Genomic DNA, 17,187 nt, shown 5'->3' on the forward strand with positions numbered 1-17,187 from the left:
CCTCCCCCCTGTGAGATATCTTCTGGCCCGACCCTTGCTTGGCGGTGTTGTCCGGTCCTGAGGTGGAGGGGGTGGGTGGGGTCACAGTCATGTGACTTCAGTGAAGGATCCGGTGCTCTGGAGGAACAGGAGAGGAAAATGTTCAGTCAGTCGTTTGCTGCTTGTCAAGTCTTTTTGTTTTTGTAATTTCAACTTTGACCTTTTGTCACTTTTTGAAAAGGATTCTGTAATATTTTTAAATGTCAAAAATGTGGGGGGGGGGGGGGGGGGGGGGGGGGGGGGGGGGGGTTGAGAAATCACTGAAATAATGAACAAAAACAGCTGAAAGACCAATCAGAGGTTCTGACCTCCGCCAAGACCCGACATGGACACAGGAAATGTCCAGACCAACTGACTTTATTCATTTATTTAGTTCGGTGATCACGTGATTTTATTTCATAATTTGAAAAAAAACCAAGATCAGACAATAAATTGCAAAATGGAAATTTTCTATAGTAACAATCACTTTGATCCTGATCACCACCAAATGTAACGGATTCTTCCTTTGATCAAAATGTAACTTTTTACTCATTTTCATGAAGATCGGCTGATTAGCTTTGGAGGTATCTTCTTAACAGACAGGATGGTTTTATAACCTCCTAGCAGCGGTAATAATGAAATGTTTACTAATGTTTACCATCCTGAAATGGAATTAAAACTTCATGAATGCAACACGAGACACAGTTTGTTTCAAAATGTCTGTAATATATGAACCTTTAGAAGCCGTCAGCCTCGTTTTAAAGGTTAAAGATGTTTAGTGGCTCCAGTTACATTTGATTTGGTGGAATTTTTTTTTAAAAAATGTCTCTTTTGGTCATAAAGGTTGCAGATCCTTGTGCTTCACATTGAAAGAGGAAAAGCTCGGGTAAAGTTGTGCTTTAACTTCTCATAATCAGACGAATATCGTTGAGTTTCATCCCGTTGCTTTAATTCAAACATGGAAACGCTTCAATACAAGAAACTTGATTGCACGCACCAAAACTAATGTACGAGTCGGAAGTGGGTTCTGCAATAAGTGTAGCTTTGGTCCAGTTTACAGATCTTATATAAAAATAACCAACTCTAAAATATCTGAACTGGTGAACAAAACCTTCCATCAGCAGAAAACCTGAGAGGTGAACGTTCCGTTCCCGGACGCACGGATCCGTCTGGGTAGAAGTGGACCTTTGTGAAGAATCGCCTCAGATTCTGTGGACCTGAGCGTTTCACAGTTCTCAGCCGCAGTGCGACTCTCTGGATGTTTCACCTGTGAAACCACGTATTTGTGGCTGCTTTCGTCCGTGTGGTTGAGGTGAGTCGAGGCCTCGTCGGTGTTCGCCGTGTCCTCGTCGGACGGACTTCGGGGAATGGACGGTCTCTTCTTAAAGCGCTGGGCCACAAACACGACCTGCGACGACACAAAGACATCATCAGGGTCCGTGAGGATGTGGAGGAAAGACAAAGCACTCCACCGCTCTCGGTCGGTCGGAGGCTGCCCTGCAGCATTCAGCACATCAAACACTAATTCTTGTGCGCTGGAGCAGAAACAAGTGGTGTTCCTGCGTGTTTGTCCTGCAGCGTTTTAATCCATTAAGGCAGAGTCTCTATTGAGCAGAGAGCCTCAATCCATGAGAGCCAGCACCGTCGTGATGTGCAGGACCGACGGACTGAAGAACTGCTTTAGAGTGTCACGAAGATCAGTCACAGTATTTTGACCAATGACAATATTAACCCCGTCATTAGGAAGTAGCAGGTGCTGCTACCGCTACTTAAAATCCTCCATTCCCTCTGCTATTAAGCTCCTAAACACAGACCACACCCATTTTAAACTACTTTATTTAGAAGACATTATTGATTTCTAGTCTTATTTTATTACTGTTTTTATGGGTTTTTTAACTTATGTGCTTTGTCTTTTATCTCATCTGGTTTTTATTTTGCTGTTCTGACATTCCTTTATGTCCGAAGCTTAATTGTCGTCTTGACAGATCGATGATTCCGTTATCGACTATTTATTCATTGACTGAATGCATGAATGGAAATGTCCACTGAGAAGCTCCAGATGAATTGTCCCTTGTGGGGAAAGTAGACTGAACTGAAACGCGTGGCTCCAGTTAAAATCGGCCTTCAACAGGATTCCTTCAACAGCTGAAAAATGAGCAGAGTCATTTTTTCTTCATAAAAGTGTTTCCTGATGAGTCAGCGTTCTGGTCAGAATATGGGTCACGAGCGACACAGAGGACAAACTGCAGGTGTCAGGAGTGAAAACGAGCCGCTGGAATATTACATTAACATATAGCTTAATTATGACTACCCTAGTTTTTTTTTTAAGACATTTCAGATTGCTCATGTTAGATTTTGTCCTTCTTTTTCCTTTCGTCGATGGTTTGAAAACAACAAATCACAGCAGATCCGAAGTGTGACCTTAACGGGCATTCAGTAGAACGTCACTCGGGAGAGCGCAGACCTTCGCCATCGCCACATTTGTTTGCAGAACCGAGTTAGCATCACTAGCATGATAGCTCATATCGACGCTAAGTAGGTAGGTCAGGTAGCAACATCACTGAGCAGGAAGCGTCTCCATGGCAACAGATGCAGATCTCTTTTGTTCTCCTCCATGAGGTGCCTCTCTCATCCGCTTTGTATTGGGCAGTTTTTGTGTTGCTTTTGTGAAAAGTTGGTAAAATTCGAACATACAAACCAATAAATAAATACACGCAGACGAAGACATAACTTTCTTGGCCAACGTTTGTTGGCCAAGGTTGTTATTTCTTAAAACCAGACCTGGACTTTCTAAAGAAGCAGACTGAAGTCTTCAAAGTTCTCCTGAGTTATTTAACCCTGAGCAGAACTCTTAAAGGTCAAAGGTTCTTCACTATAAGACAGACTGAAGATTGTTGAGGGAGAATCTAAACTCCATCTGGACTCTTTCACACAGCAGATAGAATTCAGACCGTCAGACCGAGGCCTGGGCTGTTGAAAACATGTGGATCACTCGGCCACACAGGACCGTTGAACCGACAGCAGGAGACGACGTGTTTGACCAAAGGTTAAAAGAACCAGACTGACCAGGAAGACAGCGATGGCAGCGCCGATGACCTGACCCGCCAGGACGTCCCTCCAGTGGTTTCTGTACTCGGTCACTCTGTTGATGCCGGTCAGCACGGCCACGCTGACCAGCGAGAGGCTGACCAGGGGTCCAGCCAGACGGCCGCCTCTGGAGCCCACGCAGGTCATGATGTACATCTGAGGAGAGACCACACCATCACTGGATGTCCTCGCCACGCTTTGGGTTGAAGTCACGACGGTTTGAACTCACTGCCAGGTAAACGGCCAGGTACAGGCTCAGGGTCGCCTCTTTGGAGGGAAAGGTCTTCCTGGCTCTCGCCACGTCGTCGGGGTCGCCGGTGCACGCGTCCGATTGGACGATGAACTGCGCCGTGTCCCGGCAGCCCAGAGCCGTATAGTTGGGCCGGCAGACTGACAGGAAGTAAGGAGTGAGACTTCCTGTCACCAGCTGCCCCGCATTGACAAAGATATCTGTTGTGAACAGACCGAAGGCGTAGACGCCTGGAACCAAACCCATCAGAAACTTAAGGTTAGAGGTCGTTGGTTTAAATACTGGGCGGGGCCTTTCTGTGTGGAGTTTGCATGTTATCCATGTGTGTGTGTTGGTTTCCTCAGACAGTTCAAAAATATGTCGGGTTAATTGGTGACCCGAAATTGCCCCGAGGTGTGAATGTGCCTGTGCGTGTTAAGGATGTAACAATAAAAAAACCGTATGCTGTCAAATGATTTTTCCTTAATATTGTCCGTGGTTCATTTTGAACAAATAGATTTGTGCATGTCAAGTTATTTAGTAATATGACCGTTACCATTTTTTCACTAGTTTTAGTGTGTTTCCTGCTCATGCGACCTGTATTAACAAGTGACCTGTATTTCAAAATATAGCAGTATTCACTGTGGCCACTAGGTGTCACTGGATGACAAACAGAAACTTGCTACAGTCGCAAGAAAAACATCCATTACGACTGTTTTTGACTGATAAATGTCACATCTGGACATTTGAGAACAAACAAGTGTTATTTATGTGTTTTTGTCTATTCATTTCTTGAGAGATGGAAGTTGTGATGCGTCGTCATGAAAACACCGTCACGGCAGATAACATTGATGTTAATCAATATTGACCTTTTTTTGTATACAGCAACCCCAAGTACTCGAACTAATAAAAACACCTTCCAGCTGAGCTCTGTGGGTGAATTTCAATATTAATAATATTCATTCCATTGCTTATTATTCGTACTTTGTTTAAAATTGGGTCGATTGTGTTTATCTGTTGATTAAATACCTTCCAGCCAAGTCTTCTTTGAGTAACTCAATACACCACCTTGTGGTAAAAACTTGTATCACATGGCTAAATGGACTGGGGCACTTTTAAGTACAGATTTTCAGCAGTCTACCTATTCCACCTCACTTATTTAGAATACCGAGGAAACGAAACGTCCTGCGCATCATGGGGTTCACGTAGCAGCAGTCCCCCAATACCACCACCTTCTCCTGGTCATACAGGTGGTTGGAGTTGTACTGGAGGAGGAAGATAACAAGCTCAACGCCAGAGATCTGTAGAGTAAAAAAAAAAAAAAAAAAGTACAAAATATCCAGTAATTTGCTTCTTCAGGTCCGAAACAAAGATCTCCAAAGAAATGAGATCCGATTCCAAGCAAAATTATTCATTAAAAAAAAATAAATAAAAAAAGATTGTAGAGTTTGTGTAGCTTGTAACTTAAGACACTCAGAGTGAGCTGATAGAGAGGCTGGCGTGACGTATTCAATCCTCAACTGAATTTATCTTTGCACAATCAAGTGTGTAGCGGCTCCCTGAAGTTTTCAGAATATATAAAGTGAATAAACATTTTGTTGTCATTTTTACTTTACTTGCATTCCACAGTGATTTTCAAAAATGGTCAAATCTCCAGGATAAAAATAGCTAAATTACGTAAAACTGCTAAGTCAGCCAGAGATTTGTGGAAAAGAAAAGAAAGAACCAAAAAATGGGCCAAAAAAAAGGAAAAATAGAAAAACATTAAAAAATAATTAAAAAGGAAAAGAAATAAAAAGGTATGATAGTTATAGGCCTTTATATTAGAACAATCAACTCGTTTTATTTTTACAATGAACATGAATCAGTAACACCTCATTTAAACATGTTAGAACTATTATAGTGAGACTGTTGAAAATATATAAATTACATATATTTTGTTAAAATAATGTAGTGCTATATAATAAAGAATAATCATGATTATGGAAGGACTTTATTAAAAATATGACAAAATAGACACATTTATTCTATCAGAATAGACAAAACAAATATTTTTGTACATTCCTTTAAATATGCTTATATTGTATGTAGAAAAAACAGCATGTAGGTACATCGTGTGCTCGCACATCTTTACACAGTTTAAAAATGATCTAATAGATTTTAAAACGCTATTAGAAGGAGCAGCGCAGGCTCACCAGTACGACCGGCAGTCCTCCCACCACAGAGTACAGTATGACCGGCTGGATCCGGCTGTCCTGCTCCGGTCCCGGGTCGGGTCTGGTCAGAGCGGGGTCTCTGCACATGAAGCCCTGCTGCGCCGGGCTGAACGTGTCGGTGAACTCGCAGTAGTAAACCAGCATCAGCGTGGCGGCGAGGATCACCACCTGGAAGTACAGCATGGTCCCGACAGTCTGCGGCGCCGCCAGAGGAAGCAAAGGAACCTAGTCCAGATGTTCTTCAGCGATCCAGTCTAATGACGCTTTCAGATCTGCGTCGGTTGTGCGGTCACGTACAGCGTTGGTCCAGAAACCACCAAACTCCACGATGGAGGGAGACGAGCTGACGGAGAAACCTCGTCCTTCCGCTGCTGTGACTTTATTGAATCATCATTCTGTCTGACTGAACTCGAAAGAAACACTCAGCACAGGGGAAGAGGCGAGACGGCAAAGCTTCTGGAAGGAACTCGACTCCACCTTTTCTATCTATTGAAAGCAGCTAGAACGTACCTGTTTTTAACCTCGAGGCACAGCTGGAAAAACTCAGATTTATTGATTGAAGTAGAACAGCAGATACTAGAAAATCAACAAAACACTTCAGCAAAAAGGCCATTCAGAGACTTTGACAACAAACAATTTGACAATTACAAGTAATGGGGAATAGGAAGATTATAAAAACAAGCATTGTTTGAGCAATCGTGCCGTTTCCAGGGAGTTAGTTCCAATATTTGGAGCATCAACCAGCGAAAGGCCAGTCGCAGTGTTTTTGCGTTATTTCTCTGAGCAGCAGGAAGTCCCGGCCTGAACTGGGCCTGAAAGTTCTGGAAATGTCCATATGTGTTTGCACTGGATGTGAAATCTGCACAGTCCAGAATCTGATAAACAGCAGTGGGCCTAGGATGGAGCCTTGAGGAACTCCCCTTGTGAATTACTACTACAAGCTTGAAGCGACCTGAAGGAAACTGTTTTTTTTGTTTTTTGTTTTTTATAAACCAGGTACTGCAGTGCTTGAGAAACCTTCACAATAATCCAGTCAACGGTGTGAAATGCAGCAGCAAAATCAAGAATTTGGTCTTAAATTAATACATTTATAATGTATTGTCTTCAAATCCAGCATCCAGAGTCTTGACCAAAAAATAACGGCTGCATGTAGAGTCGTACCTGTGGAGAATTGAATGGATCCAGGTAGGGCAGCAGGTTTATATTAATAGTTCTGTGTGTGTGTACACACAGGTCCAGAGAGGCCTGCAGCACCAGCATGCTGCAGTCCTGTCACCATGGCAACAGTCAGTCTGAGACGAGGTTCTCAGTGTTCATAAGCATATTCTCAATGCGTCCCCTCCTTCTCGCCCCTCGACAGTCTGCGGTGTGGGAGGTGGAGGCGGTAGTTCCTGTGAGCTGGGGGGAGCTGCGATCTGCAGCCTCTGGAGTTGTTCTGCCGGCAGCGCCATCTGGAGGCTCTGGTAGAACCTGCAGAGAACGACGCTAAGGTGAGCCTCTTGTGAGAAGGTTTCAGGGAGCGATCGGTTTCAGAGAGCGTCGGACTGACCTGTCAATCCGCCTCAGGTTCTCCTCCATCTTCTGATTGGCTATCTGTACCAGGAAGCGGACGTAGTCGTGGTCAACCAGAAGCTTTCCTTTGTGGCTCAGAGGAACCTCCAGGCCGTGCGTGCTGCGGACCGCCTGCAGGCACAAAACACACCGGGGTGACCTTTGACAGAGTGGACAACAAAGACATGCCATTTGTTTGTTGAAGCTCTGGTGCCTCAGGCCGACTCCAGCTTCTCCAGACTGGTGCTGAGCGAGCACCGAGGAAACATTATAGGCAGGGGGCGGAGTCATCCAGACCGCTGGAAAGCTGCCATCTTTCACTCATTCCTTTACATTTACAATGGATGCAGAATAAACGCGGCAGTGGACTGAGGGCCGGAGCTTCCTGGAACGACGGTCCTGAACTAAGGTCCGAGATGAGTTGGAGGGAGACCAAGTGGGAGATGAAGTAGGAAGCAGGAGACCAGCAGAGTCTCCACCAGCTCCTCCACTTCTTTGTTTCCCTTTCCAGGCATGTTCAACTAGAAATATCAGTACGTATCAGCGTGAGTATACTTGGATATAGATGAGATATTTTGTGTAAATATATTTTCATAAAATACTAATTTAATTAACTTCGACAACAAGAATTGGCTGAGGTTATGTTTTCATCTGCGTGTATTTATTGTTTTATTTATTTATTTGACCAACTTTTCGCATAAACGACTCACCAGAACTGCACGAAATTGTCAGGGATGATTTGTCATCATCCGCGGACCATTCGATTAGACTTTGGGACGTTAACAGTTAAACGTTTCCGAATAAATCCCCCCAAATACTGCAAATACATTTCCCATATGAAGAGAGAGGACCTCACGGAGGAGCTCAGCGTCTGTTGCCATGGAGACGCTCCCTGCTCAGCGATGTAGATTCCTGACCCACCTAGTTAGCATTGATATGAGCTAACGGCTAACGAATGTGGCGTTGGCGAAGGTCTGCGCTTTATCGAGTGATGTTCTTGTTTATTTCTATAGATCATCAAAAGACTTTATATATACAGCTATGTTCAGAATAATAGCAGTCCAACACGACTAACCAGATAAATCACTGTTTTTGGTATAAAACATAATAATAAATGGAAAATAATTTACCAGCAGGTGTAGCAAAGTCAGAGGAACCAACAGACCCAACTTTGATGATATGAATACTCCTCGGTCTGTGTAATTGACTAATTAAGTAAAAGGGGCGTGTTCAAAAAAATAGCAGTGTGGAGTTCAATCAGTGAGATCATTCATTATGTGAAAGAAACAGGTGTCAATCAGGTTGCCCTTATTTAAGGATGAAGCCAGCACATGTTGAGCATGCAATTCTCTGTGAAAACTGATGAAAGATGGGTCGTGCCAAACATTGTTCAGAAGAAAAGCGTGCTTTGATTAAAACGTTGATTGGAGAGGGGAAAACGTATAAAAAAGTGCAGGAAATTATCGGCTGCTCAGCTAAAATGATCTCCAATGCTTTAAAATGGAAAGACAAACCAGAGAGACGTGGAAGAAAACGGAAGACTACCATTGGAATGGACCGAAGGATAGTCAGAATGGCAAAGACTAAGCCAAGGGTCTGCTCCAGGGAGATCAGAGACGGTCTGAAGGTACCTGTGAGTGCTGTGACAATTAGAAGACGCTTATGTGAGGCTAATCTACCAGCAAGAAGCCCCCGCAAAGTCCCACTGTTGCAAAAAAGACATGTGCTGAAGAGGATTGCATTTGCCAAACATCATGTCGACTGGCCTCTAGAGAAATGGAGAAACATTTTGTGGACTGATGAAAGTAAGATTGTTCTTTTTGGATCCAAGGGCCGCAGACAGTTTGTCAGACGACCCCCAAACACTGAATACAAGCCAGAGCACACTCTGAAGACCGTGAAGCATGGTGGTGCAAGCATCATGATATGGGGCTGTTTCTCTTACCATGGTGTCGGGCCTTTATATCGCATACCAGGGATCATGGATTAATTTGGATACATCACAATACTTGAGGAGGTCATGCTGCCTTATGCCGAATGGGAAATGCCCCTGAAATGAGTGTTTCAACAGGACAATGACCCCAAACATACCACTAAGCGAGCCAAATCTTGGTTCCAGACCAACAAAATCGAGGTTATGGAGTGGCCAGCCCAATCCCCGGACCTTAATCCAATAGAGCACTTGTGGTGTGACATAAAATTTGCTGTTTCTGAGGCAAAACCCAAAAATGCAGAGGAATTGTGGAAGGTTGTCCAATCTTCCTGGGCTGGCATACCTGTTCAGAGGTGTCAGAGGTTGGTTGACTCCATGCAGCACAGATGTGTAGCAGTTATCAAAAACAGGGGTTATTCAACGAAATATTAGTTAAGTAATTGTCAGGATTGCTAAATGTTAATATTTTTTCAGTTTATTTAGTAAATATTTGAGTTTGTAATGAGAAATGCTATTTTTTTGAACACAGAAATATCACCTTTTCCTTCATATTCTGTAAAGTAATTAAATATTGATACTTTTTTGTTGTGCAATACCATGTGCAGCGTTCCTAATGAAAGAAAATAAAAAATATTATAAGGATTTTGAGCTTTATTCACTTTTTTAAAAACACTGCTATCCTTTTGAACATAGCTGTATATATATATATATATATATATATATATGTGTGTGTGTATCAGTGTGTGCTTGCACACATGTTTTGACATGTCTTAAATGAATTCATTAAAAATAAATAAAAGAAAGAAGTTAAAAACACTACAGCACATTGTTGGGTAACTGGCTAAATACAAAAAGAAATAATAAACAAAACTGTGTCTTTATAAGGAACTGAACCTATTTTGAAAGGTTTGTTGACACGAATGAGATTTTACCAGTGAGTCACAAAGGCTTCATATGTAATGTGGATTCTGAGGCTTCGTTCACACGGCAGGGAAATGAGACCCAATTCTGATGTTTATCTCACAGTGACTCAGATCCAACCTGTTTTGTGGTCGTGGGAAAACTTCATTCAGATTTTTTCACCCCAGACCCAGACCCAGACCCAGGCCTCCATCACATGTGGTACCAATTCAGATTTTTTTCTACATGCAAATGTTTTGTCTTTGACGTGTGACTGACGTTATGGATAAACGCCGGAGGAAGCGGCTCCACCAGAATGTTAGAAGCTGTGCTCTCCTTCTTTCCTCTTTCTTCTTCTTCTTTCCCTCCTCATGTCGTCTAGATTTTGTCGGCTCGTATTTAACAACCACTAGAAAATGAATCTACACAGGCTGACCCGTGTTGCCAGATAAGGCTGGTATCCCCCAGTTGGGAAGCCAAATTTTATTTTGTACATTTATGGAGAGTTCATTATTACATATACAATAGTTTTACGGTCTCAACATGATTCCTACACAGGCTGAGATTATTTCTATTGAGGTGTTTGGGTTTTACGTTGTTTTGGCTGAAAACAGTGAGTCACATCTGGCAACCCTGGCGCTGACTGGTGTGCCATGTGTAAATAACGTGCCTTCGCGTCGTCTTCTGCGCTCTGGGGCCCGAAAACATCCGGTCTGATCACGTTTACACGGCAGGTCACGTTTGAAAAGATCACAAAAAAAATAAAATAGGGGATCCCAGCAGAACATCCGATCGTCTCACTCGGCGAGCTTCACCCTGCAGACGAGCCTTTAAGGAACCTTTAACTGACGCCGTTTATACTCTTCATCAGAGAATGAAGCCGAGGAGACGCAGCAGTGAAGGAGAGAAAGCTTAGGTCTGATCTCACACCTGCAGCTGATTCATGTCTCACGACAGCGCCGCATTATCAAGACTACTTCCCGAACGCTTTGAGACTCACCGCGATGATCTTTCCCGTCTTTCCCACGGTGAGGCCCGAGTTCCTGAATCCCGAGTTAACAGCCGCCGAGTGCTGCAGGTCAGAAGAGACGTGTTGGAGACGCGGCAGAGTCGTGACCGAGGACATCAGGAGTTTCTTTGTCTGATCATTTTGGACAATTTGTGGTTACTAGAAAACGACTGACAGATTTACCAACACCAACATTAAACTACGTCAGACCGGCTGCTGACGACGGGCAAGTGACCATCAAGCACCTAATAACTGTTTCAAAAATCTTTCTGCTCAATTTTCAGACTATTTGCAAACCTCCTTCCTAGTTTCCTGTCTCCTGTTCAAGTGAAGTCCTTTATTTATCCCACAAAACAATTATCCATAGTATAATGTGAAGTGAAATGCTCAAAGTACATGTTTGTTGTGTATCCTGCAGGTTGGGAGGGTGGTTTACTTCAGTTGTGGACGTTTTACTTCTCTTTCATTGTTTCACTTCAATTTTTTTTGAGTGTCTTTGCTTTCTGCGTGTCTCCTTGTGGTTGTTTTGTGTGTTTTTATTGCTGTTTTGTGTCTCTTTGTGGTTGTTTTCAGTTTCTTTGCAGTTGTTTTGCGTCTCTTTGTGGTTGTTTTGCGTCTCTTTGTGGTTGTTTTCAGTTTCTTTGCAGTTGTTTTGCGTCTCTTTGTGGTTGTTTTGCGTCTCTTTGTGGTTGTTTTCAGTTTCTTTGCAGTTGTTTTGCGTCTCTTTGTGGTTGTTTTGCGTCTCTTTGTGGTTGTTTTCAGTTTCTTTGCAGTTGTTTTGCGTCTCTTTGTGGTTGTTTTGCGTCTCTTTGTGGTTGTTTTCAGTTTCTTTGCGGTTGTTTTGCGTCTCTTTGTGGTTGTTTTCAGTTTCTTTGCGGTTGTTTTGCATCTCTTTGTGGTTGTTTTTTGTCTTTTGTGGTTGTTTACAGTCTCTTCATACTTGTTTTCTGTCTCCTTGTGGATGTTTTGCATATCTGTGAGGTTGTTTCAGAAACCTTTAAGGGTGTTTTGTCTCATCATATAGTTGTTCTGAAACTCTTTGTAGTTGTTTTATAACCCTGTGTTTCCGTTTCGTGCCCTGTGATCCCTTTGTGTTTCTTCAAAATCATTCTGAGGCTCGTTGTAGCTGTTGAGAGAAGCCAGTGTGTTTTACATTTTATGAAGTGAAGCTCACGTTACATCAAAGTGGGAAGTTTGAAACTGAATGGAAGCATTAGCGTGTTAACCTTAACGATCGAGCAGCGCAGACGAAATGTCGATAAGTTAGGAGGGGCGTCATTAAAAGAGCAAAGATACACAGAACCACAAGTTCCAGGAATAGGGCAGCATTAACCAGGATGCAGTGGACATGTTAACATTTACACTGCTGAGGAGAAACTGACTGAAGACTCAGGAGACTCCTGTTTGGATGGTCGGTGCTCTTTTGTGTCCGTATCGAAATGTCACCGATTCACACTTGCAGCCAGTTTCTTTGACTCAGACTCTTGAGTTTTTCACAGCTTACTGTTGTAACTGTCATCCATTCACACTAACAACCCTCAGCCAGCTGGGTGTGCAAACAACTCGCACAGATCCGCACTCAAAAATTGTCCAAATTCAATGTATTTATCGTAGAGGAAACAAGACGGCTTTTCCAATTATTAGAAACAAAATATGCTGATTTGTGGGGCAGTTTTCTCATAAACCGAATGTAATGGCCATTTCGGTGAGTTTATGTGCCTGTGTGGGTGTAATGCACTGACTGATCCACAAGGGGGAATAATTGCACTGAATGGGAACAAATGTAGGTAGGAACCTTTGTGGAATCAGGTGTTGCTTGAGATGGGAGCACACATTGCCACAACACCGAGACTAACTGAGGTTTTGCTGTGATAAAAGACACCAGTTATGAGGAGCGACGACTCCTATATATCTATATCTATAGGAGTCGCATGTCACTTTTGTGAGATGGTATTTATACACACATGCATGGCGGCGTGTACCACAGGGTATCCCATAATGCGCCGCGGCGGAATTCCGTAACGTTATCTTATATATAGTCTATTCTTTCACTGAGGTTTACACTGTTTTAAAAAAGCCCAGAAGTTGTGAAAACTAGTTACATTACTACAAGCAAAGCAGCATTAAAGCTGCAGGTTTATCATTTGTTGTGTACAAACAAAAGAAGAAATGTATATGTACGTAGATGACATGGTTTTTGTATATTTCAATGCACGGTGCGTTAAAAAGGGGTTTGGAAGTTTTTCTAAAGTTTTGTACAATAACAATTCATCAAACGTTGATTTCTTCATGATTCTGTCACACACGTGAAGAACGCTGTTCTCTGTAGTTTATTGTGGGTTTGAGTGTCACACTCACCACCAGCTGCGCGTCTTCCAGCTTCCTGCACTGCACATGCAGAACAAACGGCTCGAACTTCAGGAGCGCGTCGCCCTCGGACCGGGCCAGACTGGACGTCTAAAACACACAGAGGAGAGTGAAGCGGCGGGTCCCACGGTCAGCATCCAGCAGCAGAAGGAGGACGGCGTCTCACCAGCTCGTCCGCCGTGCACTTCTGGTGTGAGACGAAGAGCCACGAACAGTTCTGCTTCTGCACATCAGTGCTGTCTGGCACCTGGAGGAGGACACGCAGGACATGAGGAGGAAAATATAATCCAAGCAGATCCAGCGCGTCCTGACAGCCAGCGAAAGGTCATCAAAATGTCCCGTTTCCATTGTTTTCCCATGGACTAAAAAAAACTTTAAGTGGAGGCTCTGCACACAGCATCACTGTACTGAAGCTGCTGAAGCAGGAGTCATTTACCTGCTGTACTTTTTCTACAGTACTTATTGAATAACAATCACTTTATCTGTTGTCCATTTGCCATCATGGTACATTTATATATCAGCATTATTATAAAAAATTTTTTATTATGGTATCCAGATCGCTCTCACAATTGTAGGCATTTAAGTAGCATAGGAGGTGGACGGATGACTATATAGCAAATAATCATTACATGCATGTGATTATTATCATACTCACACAGATACACACTATTTACACATGAGTAGGGACTTAAATCTAAAGCGATAAACACCAAACATTGATTTTAGGAAAACGTTGCTTATTTTGTTCTCCAGATCTGGTGACAAAGTGTGTGGAGAGACGAGTAGTAGTAGTAGTAGTAGTAGTAGTAGTAGTAGTAGTAGTCTTTATTTCGAATTTGTACAATGCAATTAAAAAAAATAAAAAATAAAAAGAAAGTAATATACTGTACATACAATTCGAAAAGGAGTAGGTTGAAGTAAAACTTATGTTTCCTACCCCTTTATACATTTTCAGTCTTTTGTTTCTTTTACAGTTTTACAAATGATTCAATTTGCAATCAGAACTTACATAAGCATAGAATATTTCTACTTCTTTTAAGTCTCTACAATTTATACAAATATACAAATTTTGTCGTCAGTTTCCACATTTACATTATTTATACATATATTATCTACATTACACACAATACATTTTATATAGTTTTCATTTTTTCAAAACACAAAATATCAACTTTCATCTGGATTCTCCTATCAAGTGGCACTCTCATATTTGTTGAGTATCATATTTTTGATTTGTTTCTTAAAAACCATTATGTTTTTTGACTCTTTAATTTCTTTCTTAAGTCCGTTCCACATATTAATTCCTTTCACTGAAATGTGTGGAGATAGAGACAAGGGAAGTAAAGAGGTCATTTGAATATCACACACACATTAATGTGACTTATTCATGGCAGCTCTGGACCTGCAGGAGCCTGTTATCCTGATGTGTTGTGTTGCAGCAGGAGTGTGTTCTCCTGAATTGTTGTGCTGCAGCAGGTGTGTGTGTTCTTGTGATGTGTTGCAGCAGGAGTGTGTGTGTTCTCCTGAAGTGTTGTGGTGCAGCAGGAGTGTGTGTGTTCTCCTGAAGTGTTGTGGTGCAGCAGGAGTGTGTTGTTGTGAAGTGTTGTGGTGCAGCAGGAGTGTGTTGTTGTGAAGTGTTGTGTTGCAGCAGGAGTGTGTGTGTTCTCCTGATGTGTTTCAGCAGGAGTGTGTGTGTTTCTCTCCCTCTCACCCCGTCGATGAGGATGATCCTACCAGAGCAGGAGCTGGTGGTGAAGAACTGCTCGCAGCAGTTGAGCAGAGTCACGACGTGCTGGATGTTTTCATCCACGCTGCCTTTCTTACTCGCATCCAGCTTCTCCACACACTGCTTCTTCCACAGGCTGAACTGCTTCTCCATGTCCGCCTCCTCTGGGTTCCGCAGCTCGGTAAACCCAGTCTTAAAGCTCCGCCGGTTTCATTTCGATGTGATTGAGTTTTGAAAGTCCGCTTCCTGTTCTCTACTACTGTTTGTGTGTTTTCTTCTTTTAATTATGTCGCTGAAAACGTCAGAGGAGCGAGCAGCGCACACTGCGCCCTGCTGGAGCGGCAAGGAACTGCATCAACACTTCACTGATTCAAGAGGAGGTTTCAAATAAAAGTTTATATTATCAAAAATATATTTTTTAAAAAGTACAAGATATGCATTTAATAAAATAGGGAAAGTTTCACAAGATTTTCAAACAATGATCCATATTTATAAAGGGGCCATATTATGCAAAATTCACTTTCTAATGGTTTTCCAACAGTGATATGTGTCCCCATACCGGGAATCACACTCTGCTCTGGCACATGGCACCACGAGAGGAAGTACTTCCTCCTTTTCCCAAGATGGGCATGTGTGGTTCAGAGCCAGTCGAGCTCACACAGACACAGCAGATTCTGAATGCAGCTCATATGATCCAATAGTCAAATGGATTAAAAGTCAAGGAAAAGCTGAAATTGGGGAAATAGTGTTTGACTACAACGTTTTTGGACCGAGACGATGTGAAAGTGTTGAGAAGCTGGATAATATGACTCCTTTAAGATTCATTATATGTAAACTAAAACTTCACCCTAACTTTGTGTGAATGTGTGTGTGTGTGTGTGTTTGTGTGTGGATGTGTGTGTGTGTGTGTGTGTGTGTGTGTGTGTGTGTGTGTGTGTGTGTGTGTGTGTGTGTGTGCCCTGTGACGGAATGCTGACCTGTCCAGTGTGTATCTTGCTTTTACCCATAGTTAGCTGAGAATGCCCCCCCGACCCTTGGACAGGATAAAGTGTTTTTCTGCATTGACCCATCCTATTTTCAGGATGCATTCATTACAGCACTCCAGGGAGCTGATGGGGTCAAGGGTCTTGCTCAAGTGACCTGTCCACTGTGGGAATCGAACCTGTGATATCCCGAACTCAAGTCTTAAAACTGAAGTATTTTGAACACTTTTTTAAAAAGTTCCCATACATGAAAATTCCTTTTATAAAAGTTTTCTAACAGTAATCAGTGTCCCTATAGCCTGTGTATGAGACCCCAGAAGTGAAGAAAGTCTGTCATCTCCCTCACTTTGCCTGCTCTACTTTTTAGTGAATGTGTACAAGAGAATCAGAGATGTTCCCTTCATGACATCATGCTGGGAAAAATAACCATTCCCTCTCGAAATGGATACTCACTTTGACCCTCCCACAGGGGGTTGAGCGCTGCCCTCTAAATCTACGTGTGGACCCCCTTTTTTCTCTTCGGTAACACTACTGGAAAACACACACAGCTCATTAGCATTTAAAGGCACAGACACAGAAACATCCTGTTCTCAGTAGAGTCACTAGAGGGAGTTTTAGAACGGAGGAAATTCAGGACCAAGGCTAAATTTGGGGAAATTCACTTGGAATCCGATGTTGTTGGACCAACGACAACAAGGTGAAATTGTTGAAAAACTGTCAAATATGGGACCTTTAATGCTTGTGAGGGGCCATGGTGATCCAGGGATTAGAGAAGTGAACTTCTACACAGTGAAACATAGTGAATCACTCAACCCTATGAGCAATTCAGACACACTGGGCACCCGGGCACACACACTGCAAATCCTCCAATCGGACTCAAACAGGGAACACCTTTGCTGTGAGGTGAGTGCAGTAACCACTACACCATCATGCAGAAAGAAGTCACACTAATTATAAATAAAGAGAAGCAAGATTGTGCTCACTGGCATTGTAGCACTTCTTGCTGATGAGCGAGAGAGAGAGAGAGAGAGAGAGAGAGAGAGAGAGAGAGAGAGAGAGAGAGAGAGCGAGAGAGAGAGAGAGAGAGCTATTCCCTATTGGACTGGCCCAGAATCTATAAGTGTCAGCCGAGCAGAGAACAGTGGAAAGTAGAAAAGAGGAAGTTAGT

General features: G+C 42.8%; 2 protein-coding genes across 4 annotated transcripts; both read right to left on the reverse strand.

Moving 5' to 3' along the window:
* Positions 1 to 947: 947 nt before the first annotated feature.
* On the reverse strand, positions 948 to 5,970 carry LOC308119752 (phospholipid phosphatase-related protein type 5-like). The gene is made up of 5 exons (XM_080479918.1): positions 5,530 to 5,970; positions 4,503 to 4,635; positions 3,335 to 3,585; positions 3,085 to 3,261; positions 948 to 1,426 (listed from the first exon to the last, which is right to left on the reverse strand). Exons 1-5 carry the CDS (start codon positions 5,731 to 5,733, stop codon positions 1,136 to 1,138), a joined length of 1,056 nt encoding a protein of 351 aa, XP_080336044.1. The 5' UTR covers positions 5,734 to 5,970; the 3' UTR covers positions 948 to 1,135.
* Positions 5,934 to 15,327, reverse strand: tyw3 (tRNA-yW synthesizing protein 3 homolog). Of its 3 annotated transcripts, none has more exons than XM_080479931.1 (6): positions 15,022 to 15,327; positions 13,477 to 13,557; positions 13,302 to 13,400; positions 10,935 to 11,006; positions 7,100 to 7,233; positions 5,934 to 7,020 (listed from the first exon to the last, which is right to left on the reverse strand). In XM_080479931.1, the coding sequence occupies exons 1-6, from the start codon at positions 15,187 to 15,189 to the stop codon at positions 6,864 to 6,866; spliced, it is 711 nt and encodes a 236-aa protein (XP_080336057.1). In that variant the 5' UTR covers positions 15,190 to 15,327; the 3' UTR covers positions 5,934 to 6,863. The 3 variants fall into 3 exon arrangements, with proteins under 3 accessions (XP_080336057.1, XP_080336056.1, XP_080336058.1); XM_080479930.1 differs by having other exon boundaries at positions 10,935 to 11,075; positions 15,022 to 15,305; XM_080479932.1 differs by lacking the exon at positions 10,935 to 11,006 and having other exon boundaries at positions 15,022 to 15,324.
* Positions 15,328 to 17,187: the final 1,860 nt, after the last annotated feature.

This window comes from Lipophrys pholis (assembly GCF_963383615.2).
Source record: "Lipophrys pholis genome assembly, chromosome: 1".
Taxonomy (NCBI): domain Eukaryota; kingdom Metazoa; phylum Chordata; class Actinopteri; order Blenniiformes; family Blenniidae; genus Lipophrys; species Lipophrys pholis.

Excerpts from the sequence above, each read along its gene's own strand:
- LOC308119752 (XM_080479918.1), bottom strand. The coding sequence starts at position 5,733 with ATGCTGTACTTCCAGGTGGTGATCCTCGCCGCCACGCTGATGCTGGTT. Across the intron at positions 3,586-4,502 it reads CAGGACGTTTCGTTTCCTCG|GCGTCTACGCCTTCGGTCTG; the intron begins GTATTCTAAATA and ends GTTTGGTTCCAG. Across the intron at positions 1,427-3,084 it reads CTGCCATCGCTGTCTTCCTG|GTCGTGTTTGTGGCCCAGCG; the intron begins GTCAGTCTGGTT and ends GTGTCGTCGCAG.
- tyw3 (XM_080479930.1), bottom strand. The coding sequence starts at position 15,189 with ATGGAGAAGCAGTTCAGCCTGTGGAAGAAGCAGTGTGTGGAGAAGCTG. Across the intron at positions 13,401-13,476 it reads AGTGCACGGCGGACGAGCTG|ACGTCCAGTCTGGCCCGGTC; the intron begins GTGAGACGCCGT and ends TGTGTGTTTTAG. Across the intron at positions 7,021-7,099 it reads AACCTGAGGCGGATTGACAG|GTTCTACCAGAGCCTCCAGA; the intron begins GTCAGTCCGACG and ends CGTTCTCTGCAG.